This window comes from Parambassis ranga, chromosome 20 (genome assembly GCF_900634625.1).
Source record: "Parambassis ranga chromosome 20, fParRan2.1, whole genome shotgun sequence".
Lineage (NCBI taxonomy): Eukaryota > Metazoa > Chordata > Actinopteri > Ambassidae > Parambassis > Parambassis ranga.
The window spans coordinates 14830194-14849755 of NC_041040.1; the positions used below are offsets into that span (position 1 = coordinate 14830194).

Sequence of the window (19562 nt, forward strand, 5' to 3'; positions counted from 1 at the left end):
CTCCACAGCTGATGTCATAAGAAGCAGCAGCAGCAGTGTATGGGTACATTATTGTGACACTTGATCTTTGTTTTTGTTTTCCAGTGGCCACTGCAAGCCCTGAGGTGGAGGTTCCCACCCCACTGCCTGCCACCTCTGCACTAGAGGAGATGGCGCTGTACAGCAACAAACGCAAACTGAGGCAGGGCCGCCGCAGCCTGGAAACCGCTGTGCCCACGTAACACCTCGCTGACAGAGGACATCCCAAAACATAATGCGAACACACATATGTACACACACACCGTGGAACACTGGTAACATATGGGTGCAGATTCACCAAACACTACAAAGTGTCAGTAGAGCGAGATTTACTCTCATATATAACCACTGCAGAGACTATGATGCTAATAGTCGCCTCACATATAGACACACTTATATCCTGCGTGCCAGTCTTGCCTTTACATACAGTCTGTGGGTGAGTTGGCAAGTTGTTCAACAGTCCCTTGAGGCAAGAAGAAGCTAGTGTGATTAGCTAGGATTGCTACTTACAGACCATTCTCATTTTCGTTCAACATTCGGTTTGCCTAGTAGAATCTATTTTATCTTGAGGTGAACGAAGTTTTTAGATTTTTTTTTATTTCTGCGCCTTCAGTGATTTTGCTGGTTTTAAAAAAAAAAACATACTGGAAGAGAAAAGAAATGGGTCAAAGCTACACTAACGTTAATTCTATTTTTAGGCTTTCAGTGATTAGACTGTAAAATGTCTTATGTTTTTTGCGACATGGGTGGAGTGAGGCGTGTATATAGTAATTGAGGGAACATTCTGCTACCTTCATAGTCACATTGTGGAGAAAAAAAACTTTATTACATATCATTTTTGCACTGCCACTGATTAGCTTTTAAGACATCCTAATTTATTGTTTTCACTCTTACTCAAATTGAAGGCCTTCTGTTTTTAGATTTTTTTAACCCCTGCAGCTCTTTTGAGTTCAAGAGAATGAATGAGACGTATCATGAACTTTTGAGTTTTTCATATCACTTTCATCCATTGAATCTTCTCTATCTACATCGGGTGTTTTTGAAGCAAACATATCAGTAAATACAGTTGCTTAGATAAAGCCTAGATGTCCACATTTTATGAAGCATGTTACATTCCCTTGAAGAGTTCTGACTACACTGGAGGCAGTAGTATTGAACAGGCAGTTTAAGAGATGTTTGGGAAGGTTATGTTTTATCATTTATGAATCAATGGTACTTACCCTCTTTGAGAGTATTGTTCTTTTAATCAATGTGAATTTCTATCCTCTCATTAACAGGCCACAGTGATGTGAAGGTAGCAGGTGTTTTATTTTTCTGTCTATGTTTAATTTAAATCTGATGCCACTGAGAATCATTTATTATTGTGTGAATAATGTACAAATACTGAAACAAAAACAAATTTTGGGTATGAAACTGAGCCGGTCTTTGACCTAGACAAAACAAGTGTCTGGACTGCTGACAGGCTCGGTGCTGGGATGCTCTCTGCATGTATATTGGTTTGTTAATGGTAGAGCAGCGAGAGGCAGAACCAATCAGGAAGCCCTCTCCAGAAATTGATCTCATTCAGACATTCAGCTCACACAGCTTGACACACTGTCAGTTTGCGTATCTGACGGGTATTTCTGCAGAATCACAGCATCGTAGCATTTGTTAATTTAATGTAGGTTCTTCTAATTATAGCTTTCCATGTTGCTGTCACTGACTGAAATTCAGTTTGATAACATTTGCAATGGCTGATATCTCTTTTTTTAACTTACAGTAGGTAAATCTTTTTTTCCGATGAGTTTCACTACATTATTGATGAAGTGTGTCTGTGTTTATTCTTTTGTCTCGAGTTCTCTTTGGGGACTTTTACTTGCAAATAGGTCGGAGGGAAAGGGTCAGAAGTTCTAGGGTCAAGGGTTATAGCTCACACAAGACTGTAACTAGTGAATTTGTACAACCAAAGAAGTCTATTTTGTGGTTCAGGAATAATAAAATTTTACTTTTCATTTAAGAAGCTGATTTACTGTGTAGTGTCTTTTGTGCTGTATTAATATTATCCAAATTACAAATGCACCGAATATCTTTCATATATTATTTAGTACAGTGTAACTTAAAACGACACCTCAGGACCTTCAGTCTGAATAAAACTCACTTCACTTGGGCAACGGGAATATGCAGGAATCTTCTCTGCTGGGATCATTGAGTTTTCTTCTGAGTGGAGGACGCCACTCTGCTGGTCCTCTGCAAGTACATAACGTTTTAATTGATGCAACATTTCCACCCCATTGTAGATTAGTGTTCTCACAACTGGAGAGGGCGTGAGCCACTCCTTTGTTCTTTAAAATTATGCTGAACATTTCCTAATTACCATCTAGAAAGACTGGAAAAACCTTTATCAGATTTTCTTAAACTGTTCTAAAAGTTTGCTTTTTTCCCCTAAATAAAATCTGTTGCTCATGAAGTAACACAAACCTGCTGGTCAACAGTAACGTGTGAACAGAAAACTCACCCGCTTCAGTGTCCTGTAGCGGGCGTTATAGAAGGACTCTGAGCTGGAGCTCTCTGTCAGAAGCTCATGCTGTAGCTGATCAGAGGGTTGTGGACTGTCTGTTTCCTAAGGACACAGAAGAAGAATAAGTATTTACTATAAACTTATGTGAAGAAAACACATAAATGAAACTTAACCATATGCAGTGAGATTATTTTCTGTGTATGGAAACAGTAGGCAATGGTAATGAATGCATGTAATTTTGGTGTGAAGCTGACTCACTTGTGTGTACATCCTGTAGACACGCATGTCCGGTTCCTCCCCGGGTGACGGGAAACACTGCTTATACCACACTTCAAATTCTGGAACAGACACACATCAGATGATTTTCAATATCCTAGGCTGTTAAAATGTTATGAAAAGATATCTGAAAAACTGACCAGAGAGCAGGCGCACCCTGCTCTGATCCACAAGGTGCTGACAGTAGTTGAACTCAGCCCTGACGTCACGCAGCACCTCGTACCTCTGCCGGTACTTTGCTTTAAGCTCTCTGAGCTGCACCAATAAGGAGGCATCAGTGTCCCCAGCCACAGCCAAATACTGACCTTCACCCACAAACACAAAAAAGTAAACATGCATTTGTCTGACAATCCAAGCTCTGTGCAGTGTTCCATTAAGATCCATCTGATCGTCAGCTCTGGGATCTTGGTGTCCCATTTATCACTATCACACTGTTTGGCCCTCATGCCAATACAAACATTTTATGCGAAGTACCTTGGCCTCCTCCCATCTCCTCAAGTTGCTGTAAAGAGGCTGTGGTGGAGTCGATTTCTCTCTTGATGGCGTTGACGTCCCCTGTGAGCTGCTGAAGAAGACTCCGGCGCTCCATCAGAACAGCCTTGTTCTCTCTCAAGATGAGGTTGATCTTTCTGCCTCGTCCTATTTTGAAATCCTCAAACACTTCTGCTTTGGATGGAGGCAACCTAGACACAGACGGCATGCTTTAGTTTTATGCATATTGTACAACAACTAGTGCATACATGCTCAGAACCAGCAAATGGCAGCATAAACATACTGGGAGGGAGTAGTCAGCTGTGGTTCCTGTGTGTCCTGGCTGTCCATGTCTGGTTCCTGTGACTCCTGTGTCTTCTTCTCAGACATCTGGACAGCACTGCTCTCAGAACCCTTCCGGAGCAAAGGACTTCCTTCCGGCTGTCTCCTGTTTTGGCTGGATAAGCACATTGTACTGTAGTCTTCAGTCAATACACAGTCAGGCTCACTGCCCTCATTTGACATTTGACATTTGAGAAAGAGTACAGATGCTCAGTTACCTCTGCTTGTCCCTGACCTTCGTAGGTTTGGCTTTGGTTGAACTCGGTTGCTGTGATGTTGCTAAGCTGTCAGCCTCCTTGGTGTCCAACCCCTGAGGAGTCCGAGACATCATCCAATCAATGCTCAGTTTTAGTTCTTCACTAACCAGGCTGAAAGACAGCAGTGCCTTTAAACCACTGACCTTGTAAGCAGCTGTGTCAGCACTTCCACCTTTCTTCACCAAATTGTAGGTTTGGCAGAGCTGAGCCTTCACCTTCTCTTCCTGCTCCCTGACAGATACATGCACATGGTTAATATTCACCTTCAACAAATAAAACATGGGTATACGATGAAATCTGTCCTATAAATCAGAGAGTACACTCACTGCAGGGCCTGCTTGAACTGTGCGAACACTGCGTGAACCTGCCTGATACTTTTGATCTGTGGTTAGATGAAATGCAAAGACAGAAGTTTTTTTTTATATCATGGATACTGTTCATGGCAAAACCTGTAATCATAGTGCAGGGGTAGCACAGAATAATGTTACTGCTTGTTTTATTAAGTAATGTGATAAATGTGATGATTTGAAGCTTCAGATTTATTTTACATTAAAATAATTTAATTTCAAACCCGCCGGACGGTTTTAGTGTCCAGAGGGTTAAAGAACAGATAAAGTATTAACAGCAACATTTTTTGTTCTTACAGTGATTTCCTTCAGGCTTCCCTCAAGGTACCTCTGAACCTGGCTCTGAACTTCAGCTTGCTGGGCTTCAGACAGAGGCTCATACATGGGGTTTGGTTGCTTCACCTGGTGAAAGAGGAATTATTGACACTAAATATTCTAACATTTAGAGATTAGATTATGCACACAATTACTAAATAATGGATTAAAGTAAACCGAGTGACACTTAACCCATGTGCTTTTTCCACCTTTTCCTCTACTCACCAGTGTGTTGCAGATTGATAGTTCCTCTTTCAGCATCTCCACTTCCTTCTGAAGTTTCTGGATTTCAAGCTAATCAGAACAGAACACATTTTAACACGTGTGACCTCTGAGAGTAGGTTTTTATGAATCTCTTTGTCAACTCACTGCATGATCAATGTGCTCGTTAGCAGCAGGGCTGGTCTGGACACACCTCATCCTGCTGGCAAAACGCAGCGTAGAGAGCTAAAAGAATATGCATTAATCAGAAAGTAGAAAGTAGAAATGACACCACATACAATATTAAAGAAACTGTGGCTCAGCTCAGGAGCTGTGTCCTTCAAAGGGTGCAGTCTTTACAGAGGCACTGAACTGAGCCTCGATGTAGATTTCCTATTTCTGTCATCTGCTGCCACAAAAGCACTGAAGCAGCTGATATTTACATTTCAAAGTGTAACTTCCAAAAGTTCATATACATTGTATATTCTGTTGTAGGGGTAGACCTGAAACTCTTCTCTTTATATGACTTATTTCACTCCTTACCGTTTCTTCTATTTGAGCAGCCTCGCCGTAGATGTTGGCCACAAGCACAGTGTTGCAGTTCCCTCCTACAGAAACCAACACATCATAGTTTAAGATTGATGCAGCATTTGGACTAACACATGTAGCTCTCAGCGTAAGTTCAGTCATGAAGACTCTATTCCACATCATCCACCTCTTATCTCTATCCCCTTCCCTCTTCACCGTCCTCGCACTCTCTTTCACTGCACTGCACTCCATCTTGTGACCTCCCACATAGTCAGGTGTTTAATAAATGGCACCTCCCTCGCCAATCAGCTGTCGATCTGTCCCTCTCCTGCCCAATCATAGCGTAGCAAGAAATTTAAAAGCCTCTGTCTCTTCTCCAGCTGTCTCCTGATCGAATCCGGCAACCCTCCTCCACCCCAAGCACCTCCCCATCCTCGAAGTTCAAGGTCTCCCCTCTCCTGCTCTCCTGCTTCTACACCACCACCAGGTCTAGACCCGGGGGGTCTTCGGATCAGCGGCCTCTCCGCTCGAGCTTTCCCCCCTTTCGGACGTGGTCCTCTTGACGGGGTCTAGGACGCCAATGCACATTCACAATTATTGTATAAATAAATTCTTTCTCATTCAGTTCGCTGAGTCTCTCATGATTGAAATGTAGGGTGTCAGCAAAACCACAGGCTTTGTTCACCCGTCACATTTTTGGTTGGTCGCACATAGAGCTTCTGTCTTTTCTTTTCAATTTCTTTGGTTACGCTATTGATTTTATAAAAATTAAAGTAAAGAATAAGTGTTACCAAACTTTGGGGAGACATGTCTTTTGTCATGGCAAAGTCATGACTTTAAGCTATGATTTGGTTATTTTTAAAATGCATGCATGGTGGTTTTGTGAGGGTTAACAAAGTCTTACCCAATGAGTCTTTGAGTGCATGTGTGAGTTTAGTCTGTCTGAAGGGAACGTGGTCTCTGTGACAGTCTGTTAAAGCCAGGATTGTCTGCTCCAGGAATGACAGGGACTTGTTGATGTACGTGGCTTCCTTCAACATCTGGCCCTCTGACTGCAGGAATGACATGACATTAAATTATTCAAATTTAAATGTATTCATTTGAATTTCTTCACTTTTAGCTGGAAGAATCTTCTTTTGACATCTTTTTCATTTATTTCATTTATTCAGAAACTGACCCCAGTTTTCCCCAGCCTTTCAGAACCAGCCAAATCCACCAGATTCAACTTGGAGGTGAAATACTTGGCATCAGACAGAGTCCGGGAGCGGGACTGGAAAGGGGAAAAATACCGTCTAGTTGAAAAGTAAACTAAACAAAATTAAAACCACAGAGAAGAAGAGGTTCATTACCTCAATATGCACTGTGAGGATAGCGTGTGACCTGGAGGACTTCCTGTTGAGGGCATGAGATCCGATGATTCGATTCATCTCTCCCTGAGGCAAAAACAGAACAGATGAACAAATACCAGGTTTCAATCTGCTCACTGATCAAATCAACAAAAGTGTTTCATTCTCAGCAGCGCACCTCAAACAGCAAGCTGAGAGCCTCCTCCACGCTGTGAACAGGGGAAAGAGACAGCCCTCTGATGAACACCCCTCTGCCCGGCTCCTCCATCACCACCAAACCCCGAGGAAATGGCTGCGGCGAGTGTAGCGATGACAACAAGTCCACCAGGGTCTCATTGTAGATCTCCAGATAGGACAGATGCACTGAGAAGGCGTGCTCAGTCCTCTTCTCCACCTCCTGAAACACCTGAACACCACGTGTAAATATTAAGAAGTCTCTGAGGCATTTTTACGAGGTGAGCGATCTCTCAGCGTGTGACTGACCTCTTGAAGGGCCCGAGGAACGATGCCTCTCTGCCTGTATGACTCCATAGACCCTGTCATGGTGTAGGTTTTTCCTGCCCCTGTCTGCCCAAAACACATTACCGTACCTGACAGAAACACCAAACAGACTCTTAACTCTCCGCTAGTTACTTAGGATGTGTGCAGATTGTCTCAGGATGTGACTACATCATCATATAGATTGATAACTCATCTACCATTATAACCATCCAGTGCTCCCATTACCACTGGTCTGCACACTCGGGCGTACACTTCCTCTTGGGACACATTGTGCAGGACCCCTTCCAGCCCAAACGACAAGGAGACCGGTGGAACTTTACTGAATTCTAGATGAATTCTGGAGTCTTTTCTTTGATGTAAATTCAAAGTCTGAGGTAAAGCACAAAAACAACTTATAAGTGTTAACACAGGCTGCACCACAACAACAGCTGGAGGGCTGTATTACAAAGTTAAGAAAGTAAGACTTTGCATCAAGGTGTTTAGACCTATAAAGACCTATGACATACCAATACCTGTTCATCACACCCTCTCTAGAGGACCATGTAAGACTTGGAAATGATGCACATTGACACAATGTTGTAAAGAGACTAATTAGTCTGATTGCTGGAGGCAAGCTGTTCTTCACCCTCTTTCTTCTATCTTTCTTATTCTTCCATATCAAAATGTTCATCTCACAGAGGACATTCTGGGTCAACCTCAAGTTTTTTTCAAAAAATTATAATTTTTCAAATATTAAGCAATTTCGGTGTCATTTTTAACATGGGAGTCTATGAGAGAGCCCTTCAACGAGGGTCATCTGCCAAATGTATCTCCTCCTACAAATTTCAAGCTACAGACTCCATTTTAGTCTTAAAACGCTCACGAGATGCTGCTCTATCAAACTTTTATTCAGAATTTTCTAATTCCGAATCGTTTTCCCGCACCAGGCTCTCAAAGCTGGAGTGGTTTTTGAGGTCTCCTCTGAGTTTAACATTAGTGTGTATTGTGGAATGTTGGGAGCCAGAGTGGATGATGTCATCACTCAGAGTGGATGATGTCATCATTCAGAGTGGATGATGTCATCACTCAGAGTGGATGATGTCATCACTCAGAGTGGATGATGTCATCACTCAGAGTGGAGAGAGGCTGAGGAGATGCCTAAAAAAAATCTCTCTAACCTGCGCTCAGGCCTGCACCGTCCATCTCACTGGGATAGTTTTTATATCAGTTTGAAGAAACACTCGTTAGCTTTCTGACGGTGTGACTCTTTAAACTGAACACCAAACCGTTTTGCCTGTACAGCCAGCTGTTCGGGGAGAGTTCCGGTCATTCCTCCATTAAGACATAATGTTGTACCAAAAACAGAGAAGCAGAGCTGCCATATTTTCTAACTCGCCGCCATCTCCACATCTTTGACATCATAGACATAGACAGAGATAAAAATTATACTGTGTTGTAGAGCAACTTCTTGTGATTCTCATGGTGTCCATATTTTTTGTCTAAAGGCTTCGGTTTGGACAAAAAGAGAAGTTGTTCGGAGGGTGTGACCCCCATTAAAATACATGGGATCTGCCCTGAGAGGAGTGAAAGGAGAATCACACAGGTGTCTTAATTAGGGCTTAATTAGGCAGGCAGGGCTGTTACCATGGTGGCAGGCATACAAAGCAGCCATATTTGTAGTCTTTATCAGACTTTAAGCATTATATCTGTCATATTGATCATCCTTCAGCTGTATACTACTTGTCCACATTCAAATCACACAGCCTGAGCTTCTTATAGTCTCATGGTATTATTCCACCCTCAGACCTTTCATATGGTTTATTCACAGGCTATTCTTTCAGGTCGTGACTTCATAGTGTTCTTGTCTTCAGCTGTTTCTTTTTCATATCTTCCTAATATTCAAACATTTTCTACTTTTCAAAATAAGAGCTTCATCCTTTTAAATTCTTAACCGTGTTTCAGCAAATTAAATTCAGATTGCAGTTTCTCCAGCAATTCAGAGCGATCCTTTACATCAGTGTTCAAAGCAAAGCTTCAGCTGCGGCAATCAAACCTGCATTTTCTTCCGGAAATGCTTTTCTAGTTAATGTTATTGGTGACACCTGTGCTCTTCATGTCAAAATGTCTGCCACCCCAAATCACCCCGTGCGCTCATGTTACTGTTTTACTACATAACACTAGTCAAAAGTTTAATGTTCCACCGCAGTGCTGTCAAAAACCAACATTTAGCTGACCTTTCCATCCGGGAGACATTCAATAAGGTCTTGGGCGAAGTAGGCGGTCGGTCTGATCCGGACGAACACTTCGACCCCCTTACTTGGACTCTTCATCCCACCATAGAGCAACACGACGACAGCCGAGCGAAAACTTTTCCCGTAAATAAATAAAAACAAACAAATAAATAAACAGCACTTCTGCGGGTTTTACGATGCAAATGAGTAATTCCAGGTCACTTTAGTCCGTCTTCGCTGCTCTCTTCACCTTCTGTAGTTTTTCCTACAGCTCCATAGCAACGACCGCACATGCGCAGTGTGACAAGGAGGCAGGGCACACGGCACTGAGCCAAACTTTCGGTACCAAACGTCATCAACAACTACTTGGAGCAGAACAGAAGCGTTTGTCTTTCAAATGGTGAGAAGTAACCACAGAGTTTATAGTTTGGTCCTCACTTCTTGACAACTGTTGGAGCATCTGTGTTTTGTTCCTATTCAGGAGCGGTGGTGGTGATCCTTCATGATGGAGGTGGCTTTGCAGATACAGCGCTATCTGTCAGCCATCCTGTTAAGCAGCTGATAGTTTCTGGATCTGACAGCTCCATAGCAGGAAGTGAGGCTGTAGGTCAGAATGCTTTCAGTGGTCCCCTCTGTACAAATGAGGAGCTGGGAGGCCTGCAGGTGGAGCCACTCCAAGGCAACTGCTGCCATGTTGGAGGTCAATAGATAAGGGGAGTTGCAGGTATTTGATACTGCTGACCTTCTCCACAGCAGCATTGCCAGTGATCAGTGATCAGTGCTGGTGACTGCCCAGCCCCATGAAATCCATCCATGTTCTGCCCACACGGAGGGTGGAGGTTGTGGTATGTACACCACACTGCGAGCTGCTCCACTTCCTGCCTTACTCACGCACATGCAGTGTAACAGATGAGTAGATGGATGGTAGCCTGTTTAAACATTGCTGTAAAGTTACTAAATAATGTCCTGTAGCATAATCTCGTCCCCAAAAAACACCAACACGTTTGTTTAATAAGGTATTTGAAGGATTTAGACAATATCAGCATTGGTATTTTCCAAAAAACAAATATTGGTCAGACTGTTTACTTTAAGCTTATAGATTCAGTTATTACATCTGTCAAATTTTGTATTCCCACAGATGTGAGTAGTTGCTATGAACACTGTAAAGCCTGCACAGACCACACCTGGTGAGTGTTCATGATCAGACGGCTCATACTGCTGCTTTTTTTTTGCTGTAGCAAAAAGGTAGGATGGTTATTTTCCACTTATCTAATGTTATTACAGGTACAGAAAAGGATGTAGCTTACTTTTGCACAAAGTACTAAGATCTATAATACCATGTGATTTCTTTGAAACTGGTTCATTTATTGATTTGGTAGCTGCAATGTCCAATCCAATGTCCACGTCCTGGCTGTCCAAACACACACAATAATGTCCTTGGATTTTGTCTTTATTTCAGTGGGAGGGAGTATAAAATCATCTATTTCAGATGAGCAAACAAAACTAAAAGGTATGTAGACTTCACTTTCAAAAAGTGATTCTGTGTCCCCCGTCAGTGGGATGGTACCTGGGAGACGAATAAAGGTGTTGATGGGTTCCCTCCTGATCAGGAGGTAAGAAACTCTGTTAAAGGACAATAAAATACAGAGATGATGTCCTTTAATATTTCTAAAACACATCACTGTACAGCTGCACCATGTCCACCTGAAAAAATGAGTTCAGCTGATACTGGCATCTGAGAAAAGCTGATCTAGTAGAGTAGGGAGTTTATTATACAAATATCTAATTAAATAACAAGGGACAGTGTGGAGAGTAATTATATACATGAGTCCAAAAAGAAGAGGAAACTAAAAGTGAAAACAATGAGATCATTAAATAGACAAAAACAAACAAAAAAACAGTCACTTGTGTATAAAATGGTCAGTAAATGTAGAAGTCAGATCAGGTAATAAAGTACATGTTTAACCTTCCGAGAACATCAACAAAATCAATAAAAAAAAGCTGAACTTTGTCATGAAGATAAAAGTGATGGACAGAACTTAAAACTCCACCTACAGACTAGAGTTTTAAGTTCACAGCAGACTGCATGGGCAGAGAGAAGGACGATTTATCTTCAAAATGAGACGCCTCATATTTCTCCTTTTGGGTATTTTAATCCTGGAAGCAGCCAAGGAAAATCCGGGTCTTATGTGCAAACAGGTAAACCAAAGGAAACAAGAACTGTCAGTTTGTTGTTAGCATTTTTGTTTAATTTGCATTTCCATTTTCAACATGAACAAGTAAATGGATTGTTTTTTTAATCTAAGGATGCTCCTGGATCGTGCGATCCCATGGGAAATAAAGACGGTTTTAACATAACAACCAACTCAACATCAATGGTGTGTACACGTTGTGAACAAGCTTGTTTAAGGACATGAAAGGAGGCATGAATATTCACTGGTGATTTTAAAAACAGGAAAGAAAACGTGATCGTGTAGCCATTTTCTGACAACTATCTATCGACTATATTTAGTAGGCTTTTGTTTGTTTGCAAGCTTTCAATTTGCATTAAAGTGCAATGTCCTCCTATTTCAGGCGCCCAAACGAAACATAAGCACACAAACGGTAGGTAGCCTTCACTTTCAAAAAATAAGATAACACATGTGATGGAGTGTAAAGGGATTCTGTGTCCCCTGTCAGTGGAATGGTACCTGGGAGACGAATGAAGGTGTTGATGGGTTCCCTCCTGATCAGGATTAGGTAAGAAACTGTTAAAATACAGACATGATGTCCTTTAAGATTTCTGAATGCCTCATTTGACCTGATGAACACTGAAATGTTGTTTTTCAGTGAGATTATCTGAGACAGCCCACAGCAGAGGCTCCATCCCCACAGACACAAGAGGAGTAAAGTAGCCATCAGCACACCTGCCATGATGAAGACATGCTGCTGACATCATTTGCAGGAGTCTCCTTATTTCTGCTGTATTTTTGTCTTGTCCCTTCAATAAAACACATTTATAACTCACCTTCTTATCTGAAGCTTTTCAAAAAGAGAAACGTTTGAGTTTTGTTAAAATATGTGTTGTTAAACTGAATAAGTTTGATGTTTAAGGGATTCTTAGATTTGGAATTGAGCTCAGGGGAGTTATAACACGTTCATTATTCTCTGACACCTATAGACAAAACAATGAGCGGTTAATTATAATAATAATAGTTTTACATTGTATTACAAATCTTACCTTATTCTACACACAGTAGTGAACTCGATATGTACAATCAGCCTAAAGATTCCTTTATTCATCTCTGAGGGGAATTTCTATATGTAAGGTAATAATTTAGTGCCATTTTTTTCTTAGGAGTTAGGATTATACACGTAATCACATTTCTGTTAATTAGCCTTAAAATGGTGGATAAATGTCAGCAGCAGCAGCATGAAGTGTCGAACTGAGTAGTAATGACACCAAACATTCAGGAGAACGTGAAAGTAATAAACCAGAGCTGAAGACTATAAGCCATAAAAACAAACAGCAAAACAGACTCCACCTACAAACACAGACACTATAAAGCATGTGGGTGCAGACAGGAGACTAACTGTTCAGGATGAGAGGGCTCACACTACTCTGCTTGGTGGGGATTATACTTGCAGCTTCGGTAAGACACTATAAAATTGCTGAAAACACTTTCATTAATTAAATACCGGTGTAAAGTATTATTCTGCTTGGTATGCTGTTGTCAATTGTCAAACTATTTCTAGAGAATTTATTTTGTGTGTGATGTCTATTTATCATTGTAAAACATTTAACATTCAGAGTTACTGAACTATCCGGATTAAGACAATAGTTGGACTTTTTGGTGGATTTCGTTGTTTTTGTTTAACTGCTGATGTCACCATAAATCAAGGTTAATGACTAACTGAGCTTCTTTCTTTAAAAAAAACTAATGTCAGTGACCTTCCAGCAGCAAGACAGACAAAGTGCTGAAATTATAAAATCCAGATGTTCTGTCTCGTTGAAGGTTATATAGTTTCATTTAACGTTGTTGTTTGTTTTTAGTGGCACGAGGCAGCCGCAGCACCGCCTGAGGTAAGTGGAAAACATCCAATGACGTTATTATATGAAGATATATAAAACCAAATGTGAAAATTACAAATAAAAACTTGGTGGACCTTTGGTTTTCTGCTGTTGCTATGAATCAAGGTTACTAATTGATTTGCCTGAGCTACCTTATTTAAAAACTAATGTCATTGACCTCTTGCAACAGGATAAACAAAATGTTTGGATATTATGAAATACAAATATCCAAAGTTCCACCGTGGCTGAGGGTAATACCTTTCAATTTAAAATATTTTAATTTGTTTTATTTCAGAGGCATGCAAGAGGCGTAGAGGCAACTGTCCAGGTATGTAGAGGTGGAAATGAAGTGGCAAAAGGCGAAAGTGTTTTTCAACAAAGCCAAATGCAGTCCAAAAAAACACACACACACATTTAACCCCATATTTAAATGCTTAGAGAAAAGTGTCTTTAAATCTGTGTGCACGCCTGCTACATAACATCATAGCTCTCACAAATGAACCTGTCTTGGAGTGTGTGTGTGTGTGTGTGTGTTATTTTATTGTTAGCAACTCAAGTGTGAGGCTAATACAAGCAAATAATGCAAAAAAGCTACTTTAAGAACACATGTCTCAAAATGTCGCACAACTCCTCAGGTTAAATATCATTTATAGGAGAGGTGCAGTGTTAGCTAGATGCTAGCTGTTAGCATTATATTACCTTTGGAACTAAGGGATGTTAAACGTGTAGTTAGGACCTTAGCATTTAATCTGTTCCAATCATTCTTTGTCATTGAGCCAGTAAAGCTGTCTCTATTTTTCTGTCATTTTTAAATAAATGTGTCTGTACTGCGGCCCGAGAAGGGGAAATCCATAACACTGATGCAAAAGTTGATGAAGCTCGTCTTGCTTTCACTGTACTTTCTATTTTTTTTGCTTTAGCTAATGCTAACATTGCTACAACCTCGGCTTCCAAATAGCCCAACTGACAGAGTACAGAACATAAACACATAAAGGCAATTATCAACATCCTGCATTCACACAGAGGAACAGCAGTAATTGTAGTGAGCAGCATTTTCACTTACTCGTCAAAACCTCCGTGTTCACTTTGTCGGCTGAACATTGTCCAGTTCACCGGTTTTGTCAACATCTGACTAACTTCTGATGGACTTCAGGCCTTTGCGTTCGCGCTGTGGGTTTTGCATTTGCATGGCCCTTCTCAGCCACCGTACCACACGCAACAACATCACCTTGTGGCAGGTGAAGGGTTAAAGCAGGGAGCTGGATGTTATTGTTATGGCCTGGTGGGCTGTACCAACTATAATCTGTTTCTAATCGGTTCCAGACCTACCACTCCTGGAACCCTCTAGACAACGACAACGATTTTCCACCTCCACCAGCTGCTGGAAACGGGGTGGAGGTAAGAGATGATCACTACAGCCCACATTGGCTTCGAGTGTGAGGCAATCGATGGCAAATGTTTTTATTTTGATTATTATGTGTATACTAAATTGATCATCTTGTCTTTTCAGGGAAAGCCAAAATGAGAGGAAACGTGCACCCTCACTGGGCCCAACACATGATGAGGCCCACAGTGCTTTTTAAAATAAACACAACAAGCATGCTGTTTTAAAAAGTTTCTTTTATTTGTTAATATGCCTGGTATGAGGTCATTTGAAATTATTTTTTTAAAGAGCTGTAACTTTTGATAATTTATCCGTCCATGTGTCAAAACACATGAAAAAAACACCTACTTTTGACAAAATGAGACAACATAGGTAAGTTATTGCAGGAGGGATAGTAGGATGACACACAAGCCATGAGTTCACAAGTGGACAATAGCTTTTCTGGGAAAAAAAAACAAAACGACTGAGTATAATTTCCAATTTCCAACTTTTTAGGATTTAGACAAGACACAAATGAACGAGGACCATTTTATTTTTGGAGGAGGTCCACCCGGTGTCCCAGCAGGGGTCGATCCAAATCTTCACCCTTTGCCGTTTGTAGTAAAACTTTTATTTGATCTGGGCATACCAGGTTGGAGCCAGCAGACGGTACTCTGTTGGTATGGTGGCCATAAGCACAAGCTACAACTTCCACACAACTTCACTGACAGCTGAGACGGTAGGACAGTCCATGTGGAATCACCTTGATAAATCTGTGGGTTGAATTGCACCACCTAATGACGAACTACACACGACCTCAACAAATATGCGTTTAAACTGGTTTCCCATCGTCGTGACAACATGGTTGAAAACCGAAGTAAAGCATATGTTACCAAAAACAAATGCTTCCATATTAGAAACAAGCTTTAATTACTGTTTTTTTCTGATGTTTAGAGAGAGAAGTAATGGCATCAAAATCAAATGGTCAATCAAACAAAACTACAACAGCACTACATTCTTGAACAGAATTGTTTTTTTTTCCTTTTGCATGTTATTTTTTTTTCACAAAGTGGTGAGATCCAGAGGCAGGCAACAGCCCATGAGACAAGCAAAGTTCACTTCAGATGACAATGCAGTTTCTCTATCAGTAAGGCCACTTTATATAGAAGTTCTAAATGAAGAGCAATACCTTTTGCTTAATGTCCGTAGATCTTTGCAGTCTCATCGTCATCATTGTCATGAATGAAAACAACAAAAGAAGAGCTTCAAGTTTCTAAATTAAAGAGCCTGATGGCCAGCTTGTATCAAAGGGGGTAGGTTGGTGTTTGCCCCCTTCACCACCACAGCAAGAAAAAAAGAAAAAAAAAAGCTCAGTCCACATGGTCACCACCAGCTATGCTGCTGAGGTAGTATCCCCGCTCCCGAAGCCCCAACCGCAACGCAAAAACTCACACCTCAAAATAACCATGTGCGATTGGGTTATAACGATCTTGCAAAAAAATAGATATTTTCACAGAAGTTTGTAAAATCATCTTGCCTAAAGTCTTTGTCGATCCTTGCAGCTTTTATCAAAGCAAGTTGAAGTCCAGAGAGAAGTTGCAGCACGCAACCGCTGCTCTGAGTGCAATCCACAAAAGACAACTACGTCGCCTTGTGTTGCTGCTGCAGTATCGTACGTTTGGGTGTATTTTGCTAAATCCTTTTCAATTATTCCCCCTTTCATCAGCCCCTTCAGACGCAGTCCTGCAGTTTTGCCAACCAGTTGCATGTAAAGTGTGATCTATTTAAAGGGAGTGTCACTGTATGTTCTGCAGCAGTATCGTTGTGTGTAAGTGTGTGTGTGTGTGTGTGTGTGTGTATGCTATCTGAAGCTGTGTGTCTGGTGTAGTGATGGTGGCAGCGTGAGCTTTGTCAGGACTGCAGTCCACATAGCTGGAGTTCTGCTTCCTTCAAGGGGCTGGGTAGGACCGTGCTGGAGGGTCCAGGGGACAGAGGGAAGCAGCTCTACTTATCCCCCAAGATGGCGTACTGGTTGTCAAGTTGCAAGTGCTGCATGGAAGTGCCACTGGTCTCCTCTCTACCACGGTTCCTGTGTTTCACAACCTCAAATGTCTTCTCCATTTCTCTGTCCCTGAAACGTGACGATGTCTTTCATTAGCCAAACACAAACCTGCCAAATGTAGCACGGTAAGTAAACTATGCTGACTCGACATACTTGCGTGTCTCAACGTGCTTTGCAGTGGCCAGGAGAGAAGGGAACTGTGTATCGCTGAAGATCTCAGGGGGGCCCTGGGTGGGCCCCCGCCTGGTGGTGGTTTGTCGAGCCCCCGGAGGGCGGTATACACCAGCAGGTTTCGCCTCAGGCACCTCCACATCCTCTGCAGCGTGATTGGACAAGGTGATTCATTTTTAATGTCATATTTATCACAGGTCTTTTCTCTCCCCTCTATTGTACAGGAAAAGCTGATTTACTCACCCACAGGAGCAGCTGGGGGAGGAGCAGCACCACCAGACTTGTTCCAGGGACCAGACACTTTGTCTCCACTAATCAAAATGATCTCTCCATCCTCACCAACCTCCTCCTTTTCATACTCCTCCTCTTCTTTCTCATCACTGCAAACAACCAGAGGGAGGTTGAGCTGAGGTTACATTAGCATGAGAAAATCATGAGAACATAATGAACGGTTATTTTACACAATTTATGCCTAACATGTAAATGATCTAGTCAATTTCCAGCCAAATGGTGTTTACAGAGATAGTAAGTTATCCTTGACAGTTGCTCCATTTAAAGGATCTGGAACTATGCTGCATTATTACACCCTGAATCTGCCCCACAACCAATGCAACAGTCTGAGTGTAAAGGGGTGAAATGGACCCTGGCAAAGTGCTGTCCAGGGCAATGAGTGAGTCATGGTTAAATTAATAACTTCCACTGCTCCCTACTTGAAGGCACCAAGGACAACACAGATTTTACATTTACATTTTGCTCTCACCTTATCTGTAAAGCCTGGAGCCGGAGCCCGCTGTAGTCCACTTCTTTCTGCTCAAAATCTTTCCATTCTTCGTCCTCCTAGGCAGAAGGAAATCCTACTTCATGTAATTACAGGTAATAGAAATCTCATCACCTGTGTTTTTTACTATTGACATCTGTCACTTAGACAATACGTGATTTCACAGGGCCCTTACAATCAAAGTCAACGACACTGACGAGTGTCTTCTAATACTTAACTTGGTTTAGACACCGGCATGTCACTGTGAAGCTAAAATGCTGATAATCCAGTGAAAACTTGTGACAAATGGCGGCTCGGCCTTGTTGGAAAGCCACGTTTCAAAGACAGTGATGACAGTTTCCTCAGGATGACAAGCTAACAGCCTGGTGTATTATCATACAGAGAAGCGGTAATAAATCACCCATGGAGCTAATGTTGTTAGAAAAGCACAGTCGTGCGATATTTATATAAAAAAGTCCAAATATAAGCCAAAAGAAACCATATGCTAGCTAGCAGCCGGCGTTTTCTTCTTTCATGCCAAGAGACAGACACATAATCTTTGCTCACATCATAATAAAACGGTTAAAAGCCACTGTTCTCAGTTAGCCTACATGTTTACAAGTGCATATACAAAATGTGACATGACACCGGCAAACACGCTAATGAGGCAAAAAGTTAGCGGAGTGCAGCGTCGCTTACCTTATCAACCTGCGCGTCTTGATTCTCGTTTTTGGCCGACTTTTCCTTCTCCTTCTTGGTTTTCTTCAGTGCCATCGATGTGGGGCCAGCGGCGGCCTCTTTGCCCTTCCCCTTCTCTTTCTTCTTCTTTTTATCCCGCTTGGCAAAGAAATCGTCCAGACTCTTCTCTGGTGGTGCATCCGCCATTTTCAAAGAGCAACGTTAACTAGCGTTAGTTAGCTAACCGAGCAATGACAAATGTAAAAATCTGCTCGGAGAGACTGGACGACAGCTGCTGAAACGACCAGAAGAGACCGAGTCAGTGTTTCCTCTGACAGTATGACTCCTGTTACAGGGTGATGAAGATGTCCACTCTGGTTCTCCGTCTGAATCGTTAGCTATCCTGTCAACCATGCCATGCACGGGCTATTTGACAAATCTGCACCGTCACCCGGAAACACTTTGACTCTGAACCGGATGTGTTCAAAATTTAAAAAAATAAAAGCACAAACCTCCCAAAAACTAACGATAGAATAAAATCAATAAAGATGATTATTCTAATACTGTTTTCTGCGGCCACATTAACACTCTGATCCGCTTGCAGGAATTAATTAAATCGAAAGAAATGTTTTTGAAAAGCAGAGATAAAGGCAGGAAATCACACTTTACACACACAGAAACTTTTATATAATTAATTATAACTAACTATAAATTGTAACTAAATGTTACAATTTGTAAGCATATTTTTAATAATTATTTAGCTCACGTAATACTACCCTGTTGTTGAAGTTAAATGCTAATATATGAGAAAAATATAAGCAAATTTCAAAACAAATGCTGTGAAAATCAAATCTACATTCAATAAATTTAGACTTACCATCCCCTACTTTCCTAATGTCCAATTCTAATGTCCAATCTTTGGACATTAGAATCTCAAATCTTGATTTAAAATTATACTTTTAAATTACTAATTTGTGATTCTGCCCCTCCCAAAATGGATTCATACATATGAGTTCCATATACTAATTTTTGTGCATAATATCTGTATTATTGATCATTTCTTTGTAAAATGTTTTATTGTTTTTGTTGCACTTTTGGGTTATTTTGCAATTTAATATCTACTTTATTTTGAATTAAAATGGCAAAAAGTGTCACACAAATATGTCTTTGT

The 19562-nt window shown here is 41.3% G+C and overlaps 3 protein-coding genes and 1 long non-coding RNA gene across 27 annotated transcripts in view; 2 read left to right on the top strand and 2 right to left on the bottom strand.

Moving 5' to 3' along the window:
• scrib (scribble planar cell polarity protein) overlaps positions 1-2022 on the top strand; it is a 51270-nt gene extending 49248 nt beyond the window's left edge. For 18 of the 21 annotated variants that reach the window (XM_028433008.1, XM_028433012.1, XM_028433018.1 and 15 more), the window contains one exon: positions 85-2022. In XM_028433008.1, the coding sequence (XP_028288809.1) occupies positions 85-221 (137 nt within the window). In that variant the 3' untranslated portion in view covers positions 222-2022. The remainder of the gene's footprint in view (positions 1-84) is intronic. The other 3 variants (XM_028433016.1, XM_028433020.1, XM_028433017.1) reach the window with 2 other exon arrangements.
• On the bottom strand, positions 907-9650 carry kif9 (kinesin family member 9). The gene is made up of 20 exons (XM_028433031.1): positions 9313-9650; positions 7297-7468; positions 7082-7188; positions 6777-7004; positions 6602-6685; positions 6430-6522; positions 6157-6304; positions 5268-5332; positions 4893-4970; positions 4749-4817; positions 4506-4610; positions 4188-4243; positions 4005-4092; positions 3823-3914; positions 3567-3719; positions 3266-3474; positions 2932-3096; positions 2774-2853; positions 2513-2617; positions 907-2244 (listed from the first exon to the last, which is right to left on the bottom strand). Exons 1-20 carry the CDS (start codon positions 9406-9408, stop codon positions 2200-2202), a joined length of 2238 nt encoding a protein of 745 aa, XP_028288832.1. The 5' UTR covers positions 9409-9650; the 3' UTR covers positions 907-2199.
• On the top strand, positions 9631-14974 carry LOC114453231 (uncharacterized). 3 transcript variants are annotated; one of them, XR_003672419.1, is made up of 11 exons: positions 9633-9709; positions 9791-10496; positions 10769-11508; positions 11616-11687; positions 11884-11913; positions 11989-12048; positions 12139-12941; positions 13343-13372; positions 13656-13688; positions 14684-14758; positions 14871-14974. It is a non-coding gene; the product is annotated as an uncharacterized LOC114453231 (long non-coding RNA). The 3 variants fall into 3 exon arrangements; XR_003672421.1 differs by having other exon boundaries at positions 9634-9709; positions 9791-10154; positions 10448-11508; XR_003672418.1 differs by having other exon boundaries at positions 9631-9709; positions 9791-11508.
• Positions 14975-15260: 286 nt separating this feature from the next.
• Positions 15261-18861, bottom strand: cdv3 (carnitine deficiency-associated gene expressed in ventricle 3). 2 transcript variants are annotated; one of them, XM_028433033.1, is made up of 5 exons: positions 18413-18861; positions 17717-17790; positions 17200-17336; positions 16939-17101; positions 15261-16854 (listed from the first exon to the last, which is right to left on the bottom strand). In XM_028433033.1, the coding sequence occupies exons 1-5, from the start codon at positions 18596-18598 to the stop codon at positions 16728-16730; spliced, it is 687 nt and encodes a 228-aa protein (XP_028288834.1). In that variant the 5' UTR covers positions 18599-18861; the 3' UTR covers positions 15261-16727. The 2 variants fall into 2 exon arrangements, with proteins under 2 accessions (XP_028288834.1, XP_028288833.1); XM_028433032.1 differs by having other exon boundaries at positions 17717-17793; positions 18413-18860.
• Positions 18862-19562: the final 701 nt, after the last annotated feature.